The 22641-nt window shown below is 42.7% G+C and overlaps 1 protein-coding gene across 3 annotated transcripts in view; it reads left to right on the top strand.

Moving 5' to 3' along the window:
• Positions 1 to 22641, top strand: part of BRF1 (BRF1 general transcription factor IIIB subunit) — a 1219927-nt gene that overhangs the window by 199243 nt on the left and 998043 nt on the right. For 2 of the 3 annotated variants that reach the window (XM_078660299.1, XM_078660298.1), the window contains exon 2: positions 12117 to 12197. In XM_078660299.1, the coding sequence (XP_078516425.1) occupies positions 12117 to 12197 (81 nt within the window). Of the gene's footprint in view, positions 1 to 12046; positions 12198 to 22641 lie in introns of all 3 variants that reach the window. The other variant, XM_078660297.1, reaches the window with a different exon arrangement.

Below are 22641 nucleotides of genomic sequence, written 5' to 3'. Positions count from 1 at the left end.
CCTTGAGGGCTTTCCCACCACTGTCCTGAGCATTCAGTCTATGATCTCAATGTTTTAGGTGAGAACTACTGTCCCATTCTTGAGGATTCTGAGATGACTAAGTGTCCTATTGCCTTGCAGCCTTTTGCTGGCATATGCAGGCCTTCAATGAACTCTTCAGCTGCAGTTGGTCGATGATAGGGGATGCTGGAGGAACATGATTTGGTTCTGCAGCGAGATTATAAATAAATAAATGGTATGAGATATTAAGTGGTGGAAGTCAGATGCAGATTTGATGTTTAACAGATCATTCTCCTCTCGGCCTTCAGAAGTGGTCAGTGGTGACTGAAGCACACACTTTAAGTTGGGACAATTACTCTTAAGTATGTCCCAACTGCTGGCTAATATGTTGCAGATGTCTTGGAGTTGTTACTGTATGTTGTGATGACTCTCAGATCAGTTTGTGTGTCATGGTCATTGTCTGTGGTGTTGTCAAACAGGGTCTGTTATCTGCTAACAGTATTGACCCTATCTACGGTTCCATGTACCCACATGGGTACCCCCTTTCCCTGAATCTTTTAACCATGGTGTTCTATTCAGTGATAAAAGCCTTTTCAGTGTTGCAGTTGTGTTTGGCCCTGAACAGCTCACCATAGGGAATCATCCACTTGAATGCATACAAATGGCTACTGAAGGTGTGCAGAAGGCTATTGCCAGCTGTCGGTTTGCGAACAGGCTGGTGGGTATGGCTTTGTTAAGGATTTCAATTTTATCATTAAGATATTCCACCACAGTCCTACTGATTGTGTGGAAACAGCTAATGTTGTGGGGATTAGAATTCAGTTTTTTAACAAAATTTGTGGCCGCCTCGTCTGTGCCCTTTTATTTATATATATATATAGGAGCAGTGACAAAGGGGGCAATGTGGTCCTTATAACCAAAGTCAACTACGATAAAGAGGCCTACAACCAACTTAACGATGGTGATTGTTATGAAAAAATCAACAACCGTGAACTCCTGACCATCAAGGAAGAGTATCACCGAAGATTATGTAAGTGGCGATCGGCCAAACTCATTACTGACAATGAATTTGATTATCTAAAGATTGAGTACCCTGTAACACCGATATTGTATTTTTTACCTAAAATACATAAAGACCCCATCCACCCACCAGGAAGGCCAATAATATCAGCAAGGGGGAGCCTTCTTGAACATACCTCTATTTATATAGACCACTTCATACAAGGTTATGTTCAAAAATTGGGGTCTTACATACGTGATACAGGGGACTTTCTTGTCAAGATCAGAGATGTACAGATTCAGGAAGGGGATTGGCTGATTGCCCTTGATGTAATGGCATTGTATACCAGTATAATGCATAGTGATGGCCTTGAGGCAGTACGGTACTACTTAACAAGAAGGGAACCAGGCAATGAGAAACACAGCAAAATGCTGTTAGACATGTTGGAGTTTTGTTTGTCGAACAATGTGTTTCTGTTCAACTCCCAGTTGTACCGCCAAAAACAGGGGGTGGCAATGGGGGCCAGTTTCTCTCCAAGCTATGCATGTTTGCACATGGGGGCTTGGGAGGAACTGGTCCTAGGGCTTGGTTTCCGACACATCATTAGGAACAACTTAGTGGCATGGTTCCGCTTCATTGACGACTTGTTCGTCATTTGGAGAGGGAGCCAGGAAGAGGCCCTCAAATTCATTGAGGATATTAATGACAATCCCCTAAATCTTAGATTCACTGCAACACTCAGTCAGGAAGCAATTACTTTCTTAGATGCTGAGCTCTACGTCAATGGGTGTCATTTGGAATCTAGGGTACACAGAAAAAAGACTGCGGGCAACAGCATTTTACATGCTGCTAGCGCGCACCCAATTCACCTCATCTCTAGTATCCCATACGGGGAAATGCTGCGGCTAAGACGCATATGTAGCAACCCAGTGGAACTTGAACAGGCACAAAAGGAAAGCAGGGAGAGATTCCTGGAAAGAGGATACTCCGCAAAAGTGATAGACAGGGCTATACAGAAATCCATACTAATGGGGAGAGAGGAGCTCCTAATTAGAAAAGCGGATAGAGAGCTGTCTAGTCAGGCCAAAACTAAGTTAACTACAGTTGAGCCTGAATGCTTCAGATTAATTACAGGATTCACTAAACAACATCAACAAATCAAGAAAATAGTGAATAAACATTGGCCCATTGTGCTGAGAGATAATGTCATAGGTGAGAGCTTACCAAAGACAATCTCTTTAACTTACAGCAAAGCCCCCTCTTTAAGGGACCATATAGTTCAAACCAACCCAGATCCCTTTACGAAAACGGAGTGGTGGCAAAGAAATAAGGGGTTCTACAACTGTAAAATCTGTAAAGCGTGTACCCATGGTGAGAACACAAAAACCTATAGGGATGGATTCACAGGAAAGGAACATGTGATAAATCAAGTGTTAACGTGCAAGACAGAATACGCTGTATATGTCTTGCGCTGTCCCTGTGGCCTGCAGTATGTGGGCAGCACCAGGAATGCTGTCCATAAACGCATCTTGCAACATTTGCGAGCAATTACGAATATGGACAGTACGTACCCTGTTGCGCGCCATTTTAAGGACCACCACCAAAGCAATAATAGTGGTTTAAAATACTGGGTGATTGACTCTGTCATCAATACTAAAAGAGGCGGAGACAGGGAAACCAAGCTTAGAAAACTTGAAACCAAATACATCCTCCTGCTTAACACTAAGGTGCCTCAGGGGTTAAATGTGACTGAAGATCTTCACACATGCTTGCTCTAGATAACTGATGATATTAGGACTGTGGGCTCTCCCCCACGTGGATGTTGTCCAGGGCCTCACCCGGCTGGGAGAGAACTGGGACGGATCCCGTGGGGGCTGCGAGCGGTCACAGTCCTCAAGAATTATTATTGAAGAAATTATTGCTGCTAATTGAACATAATGTTAGTCATTTATTATTATTTTTCACTGTGCACGGTTTTTTTGCAACCAGGTTAAGAACCATTGAAATGTAATGAAGTTGTAGGTTCTCACCCATTAGGTTGTTTATTTATTTGTAATTTTTGATAGGCTAGGGTTTTGGGTTTCGGGCTTCTTGTTTGCCTGTCTTTTTTAATTTATTCTTAACTCTTTCTAGCACTAAAAAAACTCCTATTCGAATGAAACATGGGAAACTAGTTGCATTCACACAGGATATATATATGGAATTGTTTGACTGTTGGTAAATAATATCTTACACGTAATGCATTGGAAGCCCTTTCAAACCAGTTTACAAGGAATATAGTAGGGGTAAAAATGTAACCCCTTCTCTCTCTTTTTTTGAGAGAGTGTATTATACCTAATCATATACTGTATATAAATGAACCGAATCAGGAACTTGGTTTTTTGTAGTTTGCGTATTTGCACTATGCTATATTTGCACATATTGATGCACTTTATAATGCACAGTTTGCACTTTAAAACAAAGCACTTAGCACTTTATGGTAATTGAACTATTTCACCGAGATACCTGAAACCGGTAGAGAAATTGAAGATCATGTCTATAAATATACATATGTTATGATTAGGGGGTCATCATTGGTGTATACATTTACTTGTAAATAGGGCTTTTTAGACGGGGGGGATTAGTCAAGATGTGTATTTTACAATAATAACGCCCTTTCCCTTTTTATGTCTTTTTTCATAGTCATTCAATTTAATGTAATCTAGATTTTATCCTGTTAATATGAGATGGTTTCAATGTATTTTACATTTATTTAAGAAACAGATTGATGCAATATAGATGTTGTATGCAATGCAAAGTATCTCTTCCATGTTCATTGCGAAGTTTGCACAGGTGACTTTAGTTTAATCACTTGCTATCACTTTAAAAGGTGTACCTAAGGAAGTAAACGCTGTCATGTGATCAAGGCTCCGTTGAGCCGAAACGTCGGTGACTCTTTCTGCCGAATAAAACTTTTACACCTCGAGGTCCGTGTCCGGAGTCTGCTTGCTGTGTTGTACGAGCGCGTGAGGAGACAAACGGTGTACAGGATATATATATATATATATATATATATAATAACACGCTGTCTCGGCACTTCCACTCGGCAAACCAAGGACAACGCGAATCCCAATTTCTGGCACAGGTATTTATTTTATTTTTTGGAACTGCAAAATCTGATGCGTTTCGGGCATTCGCCCTTGTTCACAGATTGTCAGTTCTTAGCCCGCCATTTTTTTTATATATATGCTCTTCAAATACCACATGTGACCATGGACATGGAAAACATTCTTTTTTACATTTTCTTCGAAACACTGTGTCAGGGGTTGCTTTTAATCATTTCAGGTTGGCTTGAGTTGGTATTTTACTAATTCAAAGCTGTAATATTGTGCCTGGAGTGATAAATGGCTTTTGTTATTTGACAGCTCGGCAAGGACTGCACTGTACTAGTCCTATGCTTAAAGACTTTGCTGTTTAAATGGCGAAAGACTTTGTCATTTTCTATCTCGGCATGGATAGCACTGTCTAATCCTATGCTTAAAAACTTTGATAGAAAAACAGACATTTGAGGTGAGCAGATCTAGAGTGTCGCTGGTGTTGAGAGTGCTCTAACAAGAGCTGCTTTCCACCTAAACTGAGACCTACCCAGAGTTCTCTTCTTCTTTTTTGCATATATATATATATATATATATATATATATATATATATATATATATATATATATATATATAATAACACGCTGTCTCGGCACTTCCACTCGGCAAACCAAGGACAACGCGACTCCCAATTTCTGGCACAGGTATTTATTTTATTTTTTGGAACTGCAAAATCTGACGCGTTTCGGGCATTCGCCCTTGTTCACAGATTGTCAGTTCTTAGCCCGCCATTTTTTTTATATATATGCTCTTCAAATACCACATGTGACCATGGACATGGAAAACATTCTTTTTTACATTTTCTTCGCCAGTAGTCTTTTTTTCTAGTAATTCAAATATCAGCCGACATTCGAACAAAACATGATTTTAGCTACCATGATTTAAAAATAATCTTTGATGATTAAACTGCATGAATGCAACTTAGTTTTGGGGTATCGCCAACAATTTATAAATCCTATTATTAACATTTCTATGTGCTTATATTATATTGATTCACAGTATTTGGTCCTAAAATCAAATAAAAAACAGATAGAAACCACTCCATGCTTGAGATAATAGCCTACATTAAACGAACCTGTGCAAATATATCGCATATAATATATATATATATATATATATATATATATATATATATATATATATATATATATATATATATATAACAAAGTATTTCACGCCTCCTCCAGCGCAGAAATCAAGCCCACCAGCCAGACGTCAGAGGAAACCACTTTTATTCAGCAGGTAATGCATTACCGGTTTCGACCTCATCAGGTCTTAATCATATGCAACATGGGGGAAACAGGTATGCCAGGTTTTAGTGCATTTCAGTTTAACCAAATAGTAAAGAAGGACTTAAGGAACGGTTGCACAAATCAGTTCTTAAAGTAAGTTCTTTTTCTCTTTCGCTCTCATGTTGTAATTATCGCGAACCTCCGTGTATTTCACGACCTTTCTTTTGTGATTCCTGGCAAAAATCCTGATATTTCAAAAATGCTCCAAGGTCTCACTCGGGTTTCAATTACAAGCACTTCTGGACTACAAGGTCCGTCATTCATTGCAAGCGTAAGTAAAATGCCTCGCAAAGTCACTTTTTCACAAATCTTCAGTTAATTGGCTTTTTGCTAACCTTAGGAGCTGTTCCTCCAAGTCCGCACTGTCCAGGTAAACAGTGTGGCACCCTGCTGATTATATGTCCTCGGCGTCCGACCGTGTAGGAATACAGTCTCCCACAAACCTTGACTGCTCACAAGTATGGCGAGATATCACTGGCCCGCAGACCTCCCAAGGATCGGTGGCAGCGCCTCCCGCATTCCTCAGTCGAGCCCACTCGGCTCTGTACAACCTTCCGATTTTGTATGCAGCCGGCGGGTTCCCCTGTTAAATGTGTCCATAAACGAAACCCAGGGTTTGACGAAGGGGAACCCAGCCTGCCAGGTCGGGGCTCGTTGGCGACGTCACGGCCTTAATACAACAAAGTATTTCACGCCGCCTCCAGCGCAGAAATCAAGCCCACCAGCCGGACGTCAGAGTAAACCACTTTTATTCAGCAGGTAATGCATTACCGGTTTCGACCTCATCAGGTCTTAATCATATGCAACATGGGGGAAACAGGTATGCCAGGTTTTAGTGCATTTCAGTTTAACCAAACAGTAAAGAAGGACTTAAGGAACGGTTGCACAAATCCGTTCTTAAAGTAAGTTCTTTTTCTCTTTCTCGCTCATGTTGTAATTATCACGAATTTCCGTGTATTTCACGACCTATATATATATATATAATCTCATAGATTGAAGCATAAATTATGCAAAAAAAGAAATAGCGTACTCTGGGTAGTTCTCAAATTTAGGTGGAAAACAGCTCCTGTATAGAGCACCCTCAACACCAGCAACACTCAAAATTTGCTCACCTCAAATCTCTGCTTTTCTATCAAAGTCTTTAAGCATAGGATTAGCACAGTGCCATCCACACCGAGATAGAAATTGACGACGTCTTTTGCCATTTCTACAGCAAAGTTTTTAAGCATAGGATTAGCACAGTGCTATCCAGTCAGAGCTGTAAAATGTCAAAAGCCTTTTACCACTCCAGGCACAGTATTACAGCTTTGAATTGGTAAAATACCAACCAAGGTGGGCTTGGTTGGTATTTTACCAATTCAAACTACATAGGACATTTTTAGCGGAAGCATAACTGATAAGGTGAAACCGGCTCAGAGGCCATGCTGGGTGCTCCTCATGAGATAACCACTCCTCATAGTGAGCTGCAACAGACTTTAATGACCATACACAAATCTTACACACATGCAAGATCTGGTACCCATGGCCCCCTGATAGGTTTCCAGGAAATACATTCAAAGGAACGACTAAGAGTTCAGTGGATTGCATCTAACAAGCCCCACGTATCCATTGCCAAAAAAAAAGACAGGATTTGGAGGAGGAATGTCAAAGGCTTTCTTGAAGACTAGAATTCTTGTTAATGAGAGAATGGACATCAGGAGACTTATTTCCCAACCCTTTATCTACAGGTCTCGTTTAGGCTTTTACACTTTTATTTTAGAAAAAGATTCGCTCAAGATTATCCTTGTGGAGCTGAATGTAAGAGTCCAAGCTGAATCTTGTTTCTCCCGTTCTTTTCTCTCACTGAATCTTTACAACCAGGCAGTGAAGGAACCTGCTCTCTTGTGATTGCTCACCTACAGGAGGGACATTTGGGGAGTCATTTGCACATTGCTCAAATGAAATAATATGCATTCTTTGTTTGAATGGTTGCTCATAGACCGACTGTCAACAAGCAATTCTTGAACTGCCCCAAATGTAGATCTTTGATCGGTGTTGCTTGTTGCTGTCTAGGAGATTACCCCCCTCTTAGACTGGGCAGATAAGATCCTGTTTGCTTGCCCCTGTGTCAGTCATTCACAGAGTTGTTTGCAAGTTCACATGTAGTAGCTCTTGTCAGTCCTTTGATGACTGGTGCATGTCAGCCCTCAAGCCTCCTCTTCTGGCTACAGGCAGTGTCCTTTAAATGGGTTGTTAAAGGTAATCCCTTGCACAGAAGTAAATTGCAGTCCACACCCACCCCTAAACATGCTTCGATTGAATGCTTGGTCTTTAAAACTGTTGATTGCACTAAAAACATGCTGTTTTGGTGTTGAGAACAGCAACAAAGCATGTTACCCTCGCCCCCTTTTTAGGTCTCGCCTGGCGAAAGCAGTGCATGCGCTGCTCTCGCCGGAGAGGACCTTTTGCAATCGATTCTCCCAAAGCCTTACATGCATGCGCAGGGATGGACAAAGATGGCTGCTCTCGCCATTTGTCCAAACGGCATGCGCGTGCATGTGAGGACAGTTGACAGTCCGCCGCCATTTAAACATGGCGTGCTTTCACTTTAAACACAGTTTAAAGTGAAAGCACGCCTACATGGGTACGTGCACTGCGCGCCAGCGCGGCCGACCTCCCTTGTCTATTAAGGTTGATCATTTCGGTACATGTACAGCAGGAAAAATACCACTAACTAGGTTATTTACCAAATTGAATTCCCTTCCCTGAAACATTTACCAAGCCATCGTAGGGGGTATCGTAGCGATCAGTTAGACCCTTTTCTAAGCAAATATATGAATTTGCCTGAGCATTTACAAGATACCCCTCCTCCAATACTGCGTTTTCAGTGCTGATCTTTTCATAGTTTATAAATGTTCTTGGGTGACAGGCGCATCGTGCTTTGTGTGGGGGAAATCTAGCGCCTCGACTGAGCTCAGCTTTATTTTTCTTTGCTCCTCTGATTTAGCCGCAGACCTCCGCCCACGGTGAAGGAGAAGGCACATCATGGCTGCTGTCCCCCACAGCAGGATGCAAAGCGCCCTGAAGAGAGGGGTTCAGCAGCTACAAAGATTCACCCCCCCGGCAAGGTGCGCCGCGAACGAGATAATGAGGATAACGTGGATGATTTATATCATGATTCGCATTATTAACCACGTTATTAGTAATACAACTACTTTAATTTACTATGGGTTGGGTTTACCATTACAAATCTTCATCTTACTATACTGCTCCCATTAAGAATTATAATCATAATAAAGCAATTAGATTTTTTTTCACTTGTGTAACAGCAGGTGGGTCTACATACCCAGTGCCAGGTAATTGTGGCATACGTGATTAGGTGCGCCTTTCGATTCTACGTGGATTAAATTAACTTTCACACTAAAATAAAAAATATTAATAAAGCTTTAAATAGTTATAAAGAATATTTTATTGGAAAAATGTTCAGTCTCAACAATGCATGCTTAGTCTAAAACATCAAATAGTAAAAGCCCTTCTTCCCCAGTAAGACGACTTTACCAGTGACACACCCAGCGTTTTGCACTTTCTACCTCCGGACAGCCAAACAAAATCCACCCAGCAAAAACGAAAGAATGCCATCTTTAGAATGAATGTCTTGAAGACTTTGGTCGTCTGTCTGAATTTGTGAAAGTGACAACAGCTACGCGGTTTCTCTGCGAAGAACCCAATGTTTTCTGTTGTGCAGCGTTCTGCTTCTGGGTTGATGCTGAACTGTGAGGGGATCGGCAGGGGTGCTCTGTGAGGCGCCCTGATGCTCGTGTGGTGCAGAAGCGCTATACAAAATAGCCACATAAAATAAATGCAGCTTACCAACTCTACCAAGTCACATATTCTAACTCTGCTAATGCGTCATATCCTTACCATCTTCCACTTCGAGAGCAATGCTGGTGAATTCAAAATGCCCCAAAATGAAATCTGCCCCCTCAGTCTGAGTGCACTCCCATACATGCACAGGCAAACACACGAACATTAACATGCGCACAATAGGTCTCGCATTTGGGACCTTATAAGTATTTAGTTATGCAGCAGGTCCCAAAGTTGAGACCTATTGGTTATGCCAGTGCTTGTTTTAGTTGTTTAATTTCTTCTAGCTGGATGACTCTTGAGTTTTTATAATGATAGCTCATACTCTAAACTGCATTTATCTCCAGGTATTTGAATATTATGCCATTATTATTAGTTACTTAAGGATACACAGCTTATGAATCTTGGAAGTATGACGAATAAGGCTGCCCTGCCAACATTTAAGCCTGACACCTGAGAAGATCTGTGGGTGGGCTGTCAGCGGAGATATATTTCAATGACCGTACAGACCTAGAGAGAAATTCCTACAACTATTTTCTCATTGGTCACATTTTGTAGGGTCTCAAGAAACCTTCGACTTTGAGTTTATTCTAGGCATTTTTTAATATATATTTGGCCATGTCTCCCGTTCATTATCAAAAAGGTGACTTTGATGCCACCCGTCTCATTTTAATATGGCTGCCGTCTTTGGATCTATGTACAATGATTCACCTAGCCCCCTCATCCCCCCCCGGAGATTCACCCCCCAGGAGAGGCGATGTTTCATTGCCGAATTGTCAAGAGACCTGATAGTTCCTGCATTATGAAAAGGGACTTGTGTCTGGAAGAGTGGCAGAAGCATTTCATTCGGTAGTAATGTATACCCACTCAATTACAGCTGAGTTAGCCTTAGTTCTTCCTAGAGCCATCCGTCACTTGTCATCTGAAGGGCAGCCACATGATGTTGTATGCTCAATTGCCTGGCCCCACCTCTATGGCAGATATCCTACTCTGACATAGCTGCAGTGTAGGCTTCAGATGCATGGCTGACAGAAACTGCTGCAAACTTTTTAGGTCTGCTGTTAACCAAAACCTTTTGATTTAACTTAAAATATATATATTATGTATATGTCGTACATGTAGGAACTTTCGGCCAACTGTCTTCATCCATTGGTCCGTTAGTCACATTTTTATTCTTCCCGCTGAGGCATACAGCATGGGCCAAAAATGTTTACTTTTAACCAGCATTTATTTTTTATATTAGCGAGGGCCGGCAGCCACTTAAAAATTACGTTTTACAAAACCATGATACAACTAAACAAGCATTGACAAATCCAAAAACCTGGTGGTCAACACTAATCCTGTTGTCTTTGAAGATGCCCGTTTGCTACTCACACTTTCTGTATTGCGATTAGAAAGGGGTGGGCACAAGAATGAGTGGAAATTCTTATCAGTAACTTTTTTGTAGTCCCAGTCCTCACCCCCTCTCCATTTGCATTGATCTTTCGATGTTTCCTATCCTATCGTATTGCAATCCTGCAGGTCGGCAATTGTTAGGAACTGAAAAAGAGAGACAAATCCAAGGTAAAAATAAGATAAAGGGCTTTGGACTGAGAAATCCACAGGCCTTGGGACCCACTACTTGGATACAGTTTCTAGTACTTTACCCTTCATGGCATTATTCTTATGTATTATCTGATCTAGTTTCTTGTTAGAGATGCTGAAGTTTTCACATGAGGGAATAAGATTTGTTTATACCATACTGGGCACATCCTCAAAAAGTGCATTCAGCGATATACAAGCTTTGCACTGCTGTAATGACTTTATAGTCCAGTATGCTTTCTATGTGTCCAACGGTCAGAACCATTAGGGAGTTAGGTAGGTACAGGAGAGGCTGATAAATGATCAGATTGGGGAGAGGATGTGGTCCGTCGGCTAAACCGCCGACTTTGTTGCTGAAAACCAGGGTTCGAGCCTCTAGGTCGCGTCCACATCCTGTTTATTTCTGGCAAATCACTTAATCTCCACGCGCCTGAATGTGTAATGTAAATACTGTGCTCGTGTGAAGCGCTCCAATACCTTAGGGTCGAGTTTGCGCTATATAAATATGCAAAAAAAATTAGAAAGAACAGTTGTGTGTTTGGGGAGTAAGGTGCACACGGTGACATGGGGTGTAGAACGCAAAAGTGTGCTCCTTCTGTAGCAAGGTCTTTGTGTGCTTGACAAGAGTGATCTTGTTTCATCTATGTTCTTTGCAATTGGTGCCCTAGGATGGTAAACCAGTTATATTCCCTTCGGTTAAAGTATCCAAGGACATTGAAAGCGAAGCAGGCCTGAATACGAGGGAGGGAGGAGGGGGGGGGTCAGATTTTCATTGTTGACTAATATGTATCTAATTCATTACTCTATACTACTTCACTGGAGAAAGCCTTACTTTCAGTTTTTTTTTATTTCAAAGTATATATATATATATATATATATATATATATATATCTTCATGGCCACAGACTTAGACTCCAAGGGAGACAGGGACCTGATAGACCTGCTCCTCACTACAGCAGTCAAAACAATACTAGCGAACTGGAAAGACACAGGGAAGGCGACCTTCAAAGGTTGGGTCAACTGGATCACCTTCCTCAGAGGGGCGGACAACATAACGGCACTACATGCACCCAACCACACAGCAAGGGGCGAAATATGGGCCTCGCTGGATAGACACTTGGGTCCAAACAAACCCCCATAGAAGCCGTCATACTCTGCCCGCTGAAGCCATTAATTTTTTTAAAACCTAAATTGAGGTTTGCATAAATAGATCTTTTTGGAGTTTTGATCTTTTATTTAAAACGTTTGTTCTCCTTTCCTTTGCAGGTGCAGGCAAAGCTCCATCACTGGGAGGAGGATTCCATACAAATTTGGGAAAGGAGTCCCGAGCACTGACACTTCAGAATGGTACGTCAAATTCCTATTTAAACTCTTTGTTTCTAGTTTTGGGTCGTTCATTAATTAACGCAATTCTGATGTCATTGTTTAAAGTCGTGATTTAACAGTTAATGATTTGAACGGCTTTCAATTTTCTGTGTTAAATGCAGCAGTTAATTCTACAAAGTGTTTTTCTCTGGAAATGTTACTTTAAACATTAGAGTATTAGAGCTTCACGCCTATTCCTTCCTTGAATAGCTTTTCTCAGAGGGATGTTGTAAAAGGTGGTTTGTCAGTGACCTCTGATTTTAGTGTGGGAGTATTCTTTCCTGGCCTTTGATGCGTCTTTCTCTTCCCCCAGTTCTGACCCATTTCTCGTTCTCCTTTCCGCTTCCCGCCCACTCTGTTTTATTTGAATGAAAGCATTGCGTCAGCTGCGTTGTCTCGGTTAGGAGGATAATCGTGTGCTGTTCTTTCTCTTGCAGCCGTGGCGGTGCTAAATGGAATAGTACTGTATTATGTCTCCTGAGTCATGTTGCATCATAAAATGTTGCTGACTTGCGTTAGGTCTGCCAGCCTTCTACACATGGCGACTCACAAGCTCCTTTTCCACACTGAACTCGATGTCCACCTTAATCACTTTTCTTGTTTTGGAACCTGGAGCGTTTCAAATTTATTTAATGTGTTTTAATCAGAACAATTGGAGAGCTGAAATTCAGAGTTGTTTAAGCCTAGGTGATTTTCTGAATGTAACATGCTTTCATTCGAATTAGAGCTGTGTTTTAAATTGCTTATGAAGCTAAGAAAGGCCACCGAGTTAATGACAGTAACCGTGCCATTTTGGAAGATTTATGTGCGTTTATTAGGGTATGGTTCTAGCTTTGACCTGGCGATTGTCTCATGGCTTACGTGCTAATTAAAGGAGGCTCGAGAGTATAAGTTAAGTCTTCCATCATCATACAGTCCTGACATTTCAACCCAAACATGCTTTGTTCTCTAAGGCAGTGGTACTTAAGCTTTTGGCATCGGTGGACCCCATAAGAAACACAATAAGGAGCCAGGGACCCTCAACCCATTACTACATTTTGAGCCTCACCAACAACGCACATGAAATACACAAATACACACAATGTGAACTCAACACATTTACTTTCCTCTGCAAGTGTTTGTTTAACTATGAGTGACTACGCACTGGTAAAGATCCAGGTCGTATTCTCAAAATCTTCAGCTGCTGCAGTAAAACTGGTCAGAAAGTCACAAAAAGAACAGTTTGGGAGCATCAGAAGGAGAGACATGACAAAGGATGGGCCACAGTCTTCCAGCTATTAATGGACTCTAACCAGGCTCGCTTTTGGGCCCATATTAACAAATTCAAAAATAGCAATGAGTCCAGGGAGAATGGAGTCTCTGAACAGCATGGGTACATCACATTGTTGAGTTGTACGTGGACCAGTTTGTCAACATACAAGGCGTTGGGCAGTTCGTAGCTACAGCACCAACTACTAAGACAAATCCAGGGGCAATTGAACCAAGACCACAATATCAAACTAACGTGTTCCATGGGCAGGAAAACCTTGAGGAGGAGAGGCAGATATTCTTGGGTAGTCTAACAAACAAGCAGAATGTGGCAAAATTATTTAAACAACTGTTATCAGACCGCGTCCCAGACCCGAACTGCCTTTTAGCTAGCACGTATGTTAGGCCAGCGTGCTGTCTGTCCTTTACAACCATTCCTTTCAAAACACTGTTATCCCTGAGGTCTGGAGAGGATCCATTTTATGTCCCATATTTAAGGGTGGAGACTGAACGCTAGCTGTAAATTTCAGATTGGTTGCCTTACTTGACTTTAAGGCAAAAGCATATGCCTGAATTGTACTAGAACATTTAGAAGCATGGATACCCGAGGAGTATATTCTGCAATTTTTTTAATCCGGATTTAGGACTGGGGCATCTACTGTAGATAATATACAAGCTTTATAAGTCCTCTGGTATCGCGCCCTACAGAAGAACAGTCCACCTCTTTTGTGATGCTTTACAGACTAAAGTGCATCTTTCGACAGGGTGGATAGGGCCATTCTCTGGAGGAAGCTCAATGTCTGGGGCATACCAACAAATCTTTTAACCCCTTCCATGTTCATGACGAGCTCAGCTCGTCGTGCAGCGCAGTGCTCCTGTGCTCATGACGAGCTGTGCTCGTCATGACCACACCCGTTTTTATTGCTGTCCAGCACAGCAGGAGAATCTCCCTAGCAGCGATGCGGTTAAGAGCCATCATCTCTCTACATACTGAGACATGAGTCCGGGTCAAAACCGGTCCATCCACGTTAACACTAAAAGCCGATACAAACCAAGGGCTAAAACAGAGCTGCATTTTGGCTTCTGCGCTGTTCAACTTGTACACAGCTGATATAGGGAAGGTACTGGACAGCTGTAGTTTGGTCCCCACAATGCAAAGTTCAGTCTCTCTGCAAATAATTCAATACGCTGATGACATAGTGGTCATGGATCACACTAAATTGGGCCTGCAAAAAGCCCTGGAAAACTTAAGGAGATTTAATATAGCCAATCATCTGCTGGTGAACCAGGCCAAAACTAAAGTTTTGATATCTGGCAGCTATTGATCTAAGAAGACGGCTACTTGGCGTTTGGACGGCAATACCATCTCTACTTCGAGGCATTACAAGTATTTGGGTGTGTGGTTTAGTGAAAGCAGCTCTATCGCCCTATCCAATGATCTTAAAAAGAAGGCAGCAGCTATTACCTATGGGATTGGCCAATTAAATTGCTTACTAAGCAGTGTCTCTGCGACCCCTATTTTAAAGGTAATGAAAGCAACATAAATCCCAGTCCTACAGGCCGGTCACTTTCCTTATTCCGGTGGACTGGATGCTGCCTGAGAACTGTCATAGCAGAGCTTATAAAAAAATATTTCAGCAACCGCGTTACGCTCTGCTCCAGATTAAGACTAACGTTTGGGCTAGTAACTCAATGTACAGAATGCATGGCATCCATATTAAAATATTACATTAAGTGCATGACTTCTGAAACAGTCTATGAAAATCCTGAAAACCCATGGTCCAGTCAATTAAACAAAGCAATCCTGATAGTCAAGATTGAACACATCTGCAGTTGCATTGACACCAACAGATCCTCCCATTCAAGCCATTTACATCAGTGTGTCAAATTCATAGGCTCAGAACGAAAATCCCACCATATGTGCGTTCTTTAGCTTGACTTTTAGGCATCCATACCAAAGGGCTTCCCATATCTAGAGCACTCGAAGCATCACATCTCCAAGCCGACCCCGTATAAGCATTAATCCGTATCATGAGCCCTATAGGTATACATTTCACAACGTTACCTAATTTCCCCTAATCTATATTCCAACCCGAGATAATAGCCGATATTTAGAACCCTTAATTAGCTATCCTCATTAGCATTCCACAATCTGTGCTCTTGCTTTCCATAGCTGCCGCAGTCTTATAGCACCCCATTTCTTTAACGCTCCCTAAGGAACCCACAAGAGCCACTACCCAACCAGAGCCCCATGCCATCTAGTCTGTCCTGTGTTTCAGGTATACTTTCCAGATGAAGGGGGATCTCTTACTAGATGGCGACTACCACACGTTCTGAATAGTTGAGTGGTGATGTAGTTTTATTTTTACTTTCCTTAAACTGCCTTAAGTATTTGTTCACGTAGACTTGGAATTGATCAAGTGGTATTTGTAGCACTCCAGTTTAATTGAAGGAAGCCCTGTAAGTATGTAATTTCCTAAGGGCTTTACAACTACAATCATAATACTTTTAAATGAAGATACCATAAGCCGTGCCAAATACATTACATTTGGGTCTGATTTAAAAAGCTCTTCTAGGTTCACACGCATTTTTAAGAACTATATTGGCGTCCTTCCCCAGATTTACAAGAAACCAATAAAAGATGCTCTGAGAAAGTTTTGACATAACAAAAATGTCAGAACAAGAACTGAATGTGCACTATCAAACGACTTTGTATTAACAGGAAGGGATAATAGAGCTCTTAATTCATCATGTAATTTGTGAGCTTTTCAGTCAGTTCCCATATCGCTGTGTTTCTATGCTCACTGTACTGCATGCATGACTATCTATACATTACCTCTAGAAATGGCAAACATACATCAACTCTACTGCAAACAAAAAAATAAGTAAAAAACAATATTGGTTACAACGGCAATAGCTCTAACTTTAACAAATGCGAGTCCGATTGTATTGCAAATGCTTGTTTAGAGAATAAGAAGGCTTAGGATTCGTGCAAGAGAAAGAGGACTGCCCTCTAGACAGAGTTGTGAATGAATTGCTGCTGTTCTGCTGCACTGAAAACCTGTCGTTTTGTTGGTTCTTCTAAATTATTTTCAGGTTATGGGAGAGCAGCAAGGTCTGAGAAAATTAATTAAGAATGGGAACTGCGTTTTTTCACATGAACGAATATTTTGCTCTGAGTTGAGGTTAAGGACTTTTCTTGAGTCTACTGGGATGGGATAACGTTGCAAAAAGATGAAGTGGATGCTTGTTACAGAATTAGACAGCGTCAAACTTTAAGGATAACCATCTTTAGATGATACCTATCACACACTGTGCTGTCTGCTTTAATTGCGTCCCTTGACATTTGCCACTCTGCTAATTTCAGTGAGTGAGGCTGTTAGCTTTAAAAATATTGTACACCAAAAAATTGCAACTTGAAAAAATACTGTAAACTATTGTTCAGCTTTACATACCATTTTCTGAAAAAAACAACATCATTTAGTAAAAATGATTTAAAGCGTGCCAATATATAAAAAAGAAAAGAAATAATAGAGAATACGTGTGAAGCCATTATGAGCAACTTGAAAATAAATTGATAGCGCATGTTTTACAGATGTACGTCAAGAATTCCTAGCGTTTAGTGAAGTAGGCCTGGAAATAGGTCTACTTAAGACTAATGCGAATTCCGTTTACACATTAGCAGATATGCAGACTTGTATCTGCTTATGTAAGAATCTGCTGTGATTACAAATTTGCTTCTCCCTTTTTAGGTCTCGGCCTGATCAAGCGCATGCGCTGGTCTCGGCCGAGACTTTTCGTAGCTGTGAGAAATGCTACTTTGCCAGCGATCAGCTTGCTAGAACGCGCACAAGAGCGCGCACGCATGCGCATAATAGAAAGCTGATGGCCGGCAAGCACTTTTTCCCGGCGTGTGCGTACTAGCGTCACCACTTGCTGCACCACTCGCACTCAACAGTCCCCCTGGTACTCAAGCAGGCATCCACTTCGGACTGCTGCTCACAAGCGCGCCCACTTGAAAATCCCACCCGTCCTCCATTCACAATTCGTAGATCACCTTGCCACTGATTTAATACTGCTTTAGGCATAGCACTTCACAGCCTGAAGCACAGGGATTGACCATTCTTTTGCTGTCGCCATTACTTCTTGGATTCCACCCTTTTCATTACGTGGGTGAGTCAATAATCACACCCCATCCTCCCTCAAGATAGGCAGAGAGCAGGGTTGGAGGAGAATACCGTCCATTCCTTTCTAGGTAATGTCAAGCACCTTTTAAGACAGGCGCATGCGTGCTTTGGGTGGACACATCGTACATTCTTGGTTAAAGTGTTTAAGATGGTGGTCCTGTGCGCTGATTCCAGTCATCTCTGTGGGTGCTGCGATGCTTGTTTTAAATGCAGAAGAGAGTTGAGACAAAACTCTGCCCTCCAAGTTGAACCTAGAGGCGCATGTCACCCCGCTGGGATCGCTCAAGCTGACACTTGAATCACTAGGGCCCTTGAATGCGTGTCCCCACAGCTGACAAGTTTTCATTTAGTCTGTGTGAAGTTTCCATCTTTTCAGTGTGACACGAGTGACATTTTATTTCGGGTGAAAGGAATCATGAAAGGAATCAGGCACATTTCTCATTTTAGCTCCTAACTTATATAATATCCTGGAAAGCACCTTAAAACCGCTGCAAGGCACATGTTTGAGGTGCTCTTACAAAGTCACAAACCAATTTGCATTTTCTAACCAGCGAGGCCAATGCTTGTTTTGTTCTCGGAGGCAAGCCTGTTTTACTTTGGTATTTTGCTCGAGATAATGTTTTTGTTTGAGCTACATCTTTCCCGTCGTTTTAATTGGTGCTTGCTTACTTCCTTTTGTGAGCAGTTGGTTAATTGTGCGCTCTGTTGCGGAATCCAAAAACTATGCAACGACTGCTTTGCGTTTTGCGCGAGGTGATTTCTTTATTTTGGTATAATCGCTCATCCTCCGTTATCTGATCGCCTTATTATTGCTCCATGCCGATGGAGTTGTTGTTGGCTGCTGGGTGTTTGACAACATTATTTTCTTACTTTTGGACCCAGACAGCGGACACAAGCTGCTGCAACATTTGGAGTGCCCAAGGCAATATTTTTGTTTCAGCTACAGCCCCCTTGCCGTTTTAATTGGTGCTTGCTTACTTCCTTTTGTGAGCGGTGGGTTAATTTTTGGGTAAATTGGACAATTTGGATCACACTACTGTCCCGCGTCCACCCACCCCCAACCCCCTCCAGTCTCCCCGTTTTACAATGTTATACTTAGCTCGGTGTTAGCGTAAGCTAAAATACCAGTCGGCATCACTTGGTGCGATCAGCACTAAGGCAAAAAAGTCAACTAGCAAATATTGTGAACACCTTTACACTCCGCATCACTTGGTGCGCTCAGCAAAGAGGCCAAACAGTTAGTGAGCAGATTTTCAACCAGCTATATAAACATTTGACTGCGCCCCTATTTATAGTGTTGTACTAAATGTTAACAAAAATAGGCAGAACCCCTTTATAGTCTGGTTTATTTTGTATGCTCAGCAGAGAGGCCAAAGAGTTAGTGAGCAGGTATTGTAACCAGATATATGGACATCCGATTGCGCCCCCTTTTACAGTGTTGTATTGAATCTGGTGCCCGCTCAAAAAAACATAACAAATTGAATCTCAACGAGCAAATATTTTGAATAACTTTATAGTTTGGATCATTTGGTGCGCTCAGCACAGAGGTCAAGGAGTTAGTGAGCAGGTTTTCTAACTAGCTATATTGGCAGCTTGGAAAAATATAATTCCTGTTTGGGGACATGCCCAGCGGGCCACATGCAGCCTGCTCCTCCCTACGCCATGTTTCACGTGTTGGTATCTAAGCAATGGTTTGAAATAGGGTTGCATAACAACTTTTTGAACCGGAAAGACTTTTCATGACTCGTGCCGTTTATAGTCTGGTTTATTTCATACCCTCAGCAGAGCGGCCAAAGAGTTAGTGAGCAGGTATTGTAACCAGCTATATCGACATCCGACTGCGCCCCCCTTTACAGTGTTGTACTCAATCTGGTGTTACTGCAAAATAACAAAACAATCCGCATCATTTTGTGCGCTCAGCAAACAGTCCAAAAAGATAATAAGCAAATAGTCAGACCCCCTAAACACTGATATTAACAACCCATAGGCACTGCTTCATCTATGCAGCATAACCGTGTATACACTTAATGCTGCTAAATTGTTTATTAAGTGTATAATGTTTCACCATTGCCAATTTTGTGCCACTAAGGCACACATTTATGTAAAATACGCAATCATCCGTAACTTAAAATACTAGTTAATTGGATAGTTTGGCCACTGATACTGCCGCATGGCCGGTGCAGAGATTCCGATGGTCTTCCTGCTCATTGCCACCTCGGTGGTAGTCGCACAGACCTGGGCGCTGATGCTCACCACTGCACGGTGGAGCCCGCCTCTCGTCGCAGCTAAGCAAAATTACCAGGTATCTTTTTTTACCATGGGCTTACAATATTAAACTCCATACTATAATATTAAGCTTATTTGCATAGATATATGTATATGAAAAGATAGCTGTTGTCTATATTTTCTATTAGAAAATACAATTCCACGTCACTTGTTGTGAGAAAAGTTTGTGGAATATTATCGAGTTTTTCACCGTTGCCTACTCTACGCTGCACAGACTCACCTGCAATTAGCTCCAGGGGCACTCCAGCTTGGTCGACTGCACCGCCCAGCACCGCCAGGAGGCGCTTAAAACAGACTTCGGCCTCCTGCAGCGCGGGACGAGTTTTTCACCCTTGCCTACTCTATGCTGCACGGACTCACCTGCAATTAGCTCCTGGGGCACTCCAGCTTGGTCGACTGCACCGCCCAGCACCGCTAGCCTGAAGACACTGGCTCAGGGACTACCATTCCCAGAAGGCCCCAGCGGCGCATTCCACACGCGTCATTTGAAGCGCCAGGAGGCGCTTAAAACAGACTTCGGCCTCCCGCAGCGCGGGACGCGCGTGGGCGTGCCCGGGAGCTGCCCGAGCCCGTCCGAACCAGGAGGAGGCTGGGCTGGGCCACCCCTCTTCGCGTGAACATTTCGTGATCAAGGCTTCTATGGTTAGATCAAAATGTTTACTTGTGTCGCTGATTAATGTGATTTATAGATTTGGTTTAATTTGGTGTCTCTTAATTTCAGAATTAACATGTCTAAGGCTAATCGCAGGGGAGTGGGTGGTCCTGGGGTTGTGGGTACATTAGATGCCTTTCTTTATCGGGCTGAGTCGGTTCTCATGCATGAGATTAAGCTTACCGAAAAAAGACTCTCCCTAGATCCCCAATCCCATCGAGTCTCAATAGGAGCATATACATCTAGTCTTCCCCCTACTGAGGCTCCAACTGTAGACCCCACTCATTTGGTGACTGCCTAGATTCATACTTCCGCAGTAAGTAATCATCCATCTAATGGTAGTATTGTATCTCTTGATCCTTCCCCCTCTCCTCCTAAGATACTCACACGACAACAGAGATCGGAGCAGATAAAGGTGGGGGCGGTTCATAACAATAATAAAAAAACGGAAGGCGCGTGGGCAGCTGCAAATTTCAACCCGTGCTAGTAAGGTGGCTAAAACAAGGAGTAAATGCGGAAAAAAGAGGGGGGTCAGGCAGTTGCTCCCTCAATAGCCAATAATAGCCTAACTAGAGACAAGGAAGAGGATAGAGCCTACCTTAAATATGTGTTTAGGGATTTTGAGGAGGTTCTCCGTTCCAAAATGGGTGAGAAAATGGTGGCCTTGTTAGATCCCCTATTAACCAAACTGTCAGAAATAGATACAAGGTCAGTGATGACGTCAGAAGCCTCGCTGGTGATGGTCACGCCCACGAGGAACATGGCGGCGGGCTGAGAGCCGGTCGCGGCAGCACCGTGGTGCTCTCCGCTGATTCAACGTGCAACATGCTGTAGCGAGAGGTCGCGAGTTTCCCTTTTGACAGGTAAAGCGGCAGATGCGTTTTTCCCCGTCATTATCCAGCACCAAGCTAAGCCGGCACCTCTGTTTGTTTTCTTTCTGAGGTTGCTGGCCAGCCGGTCGCCCGAGAGGAGATTGCAGGTCGCAGGCAGCGCTAGGACCGGGCAAACCCGGCTCTGCCAGCAGGGAAAAAACACAACGATCGAGAGATGCGGGCAGAGTTTGTGGAGCAGACTGTGTTCGCATGTATCCAACCCTGCAGCGACCGGTGAGAGAGGCAGTATAACGTACCTACACCGGCTTAGCCTCCCAGCAGGTAAAAGGAATAAAAAAACGGCGCGAGGACCTTAACGGACCGGCGCCTACCCGTTTTTTTTCATACTGGAAGAACGCCGACGGTGCCTATGGAGCAGATGTCGCTCCGTGCTGTTTAGACTAAAACTTGGAGGTTTGGTAGCATACACCTCTGAGCAGCAATCCTGCAAAACGCAGCCTGAGAGAAAGAAGCTTTACTCTTTTGTAAGATATGGGGGGAATGGGATTAAAGCGGTAGAGACTTCACTCACTCACGGAGCCATCACTGGGAGGTCGGGTTGCTGTATGGATCTAACGCAGTCTGATGCCTCTATTTACAAGGATTGCTACGCTATTTTAGGGAAAGTCTCAGCACAAGAGCCTGCATTTCTGAAAGGTACCAAGCCGGTGGGACACAAGTCAACGGAAGCTGCGTTATCTGTGACAGTGGAGCCTATCACAGTGGAGGCAAGCTCCAATCCTGTAAAAAAGGGGAATATTCTCCCAATAAGAAGAAATAGGTATCAGCTGAGATCTAGGGTTGAATTAAAGGAAAAAGGTGCTTTGGAATTTGAATTCGAAGAGAGGGAGCGGCCCATGCCACTAACTCCCTGTAAAAGTAGAAAGAAAAAGTCTACCTTAGTTAAGAAACTTAAAGGGGCACCCCTTGAATGTCAGGTGGTCAAAAGCACCCCATCCCTTAAATCTTTCTTTAAGGTCTTAGATCAAGCTAGGCTTTCATCTGTGCAGTCGGAGGTCAATACTGTCATTGTACCCTTAAAAAACCGTTACGAGGTCCTAGAAAATCTGGAAAACATGGAAAATGTTGAGGGAACACATATGTCGAGCTTAGAGAGCTTAGGACAGTTAAACCCTCCTGAGACTGAGACTGAGACTGAGACTGAGACTGAAAATGCAACA

This window comes from Lissotriton helveticus, chromosome 9 (assembly GCF_964261635.1).
Source record: "Lissotriton helveticus chromosome 9, aLisHel1.1, whole genome shotgun sequence".
Taxonomy (NCBI): Eukaryota; Metazoa; Chordata; class Amphibia; order Caudata; family Salamandridae; genus Lissotriton; species Lissotriton helveticus.
Note: the sequence above shows the minus strand (reverse complement) of the source record. Positions and strands in the feature narration are given on the sequence as shown.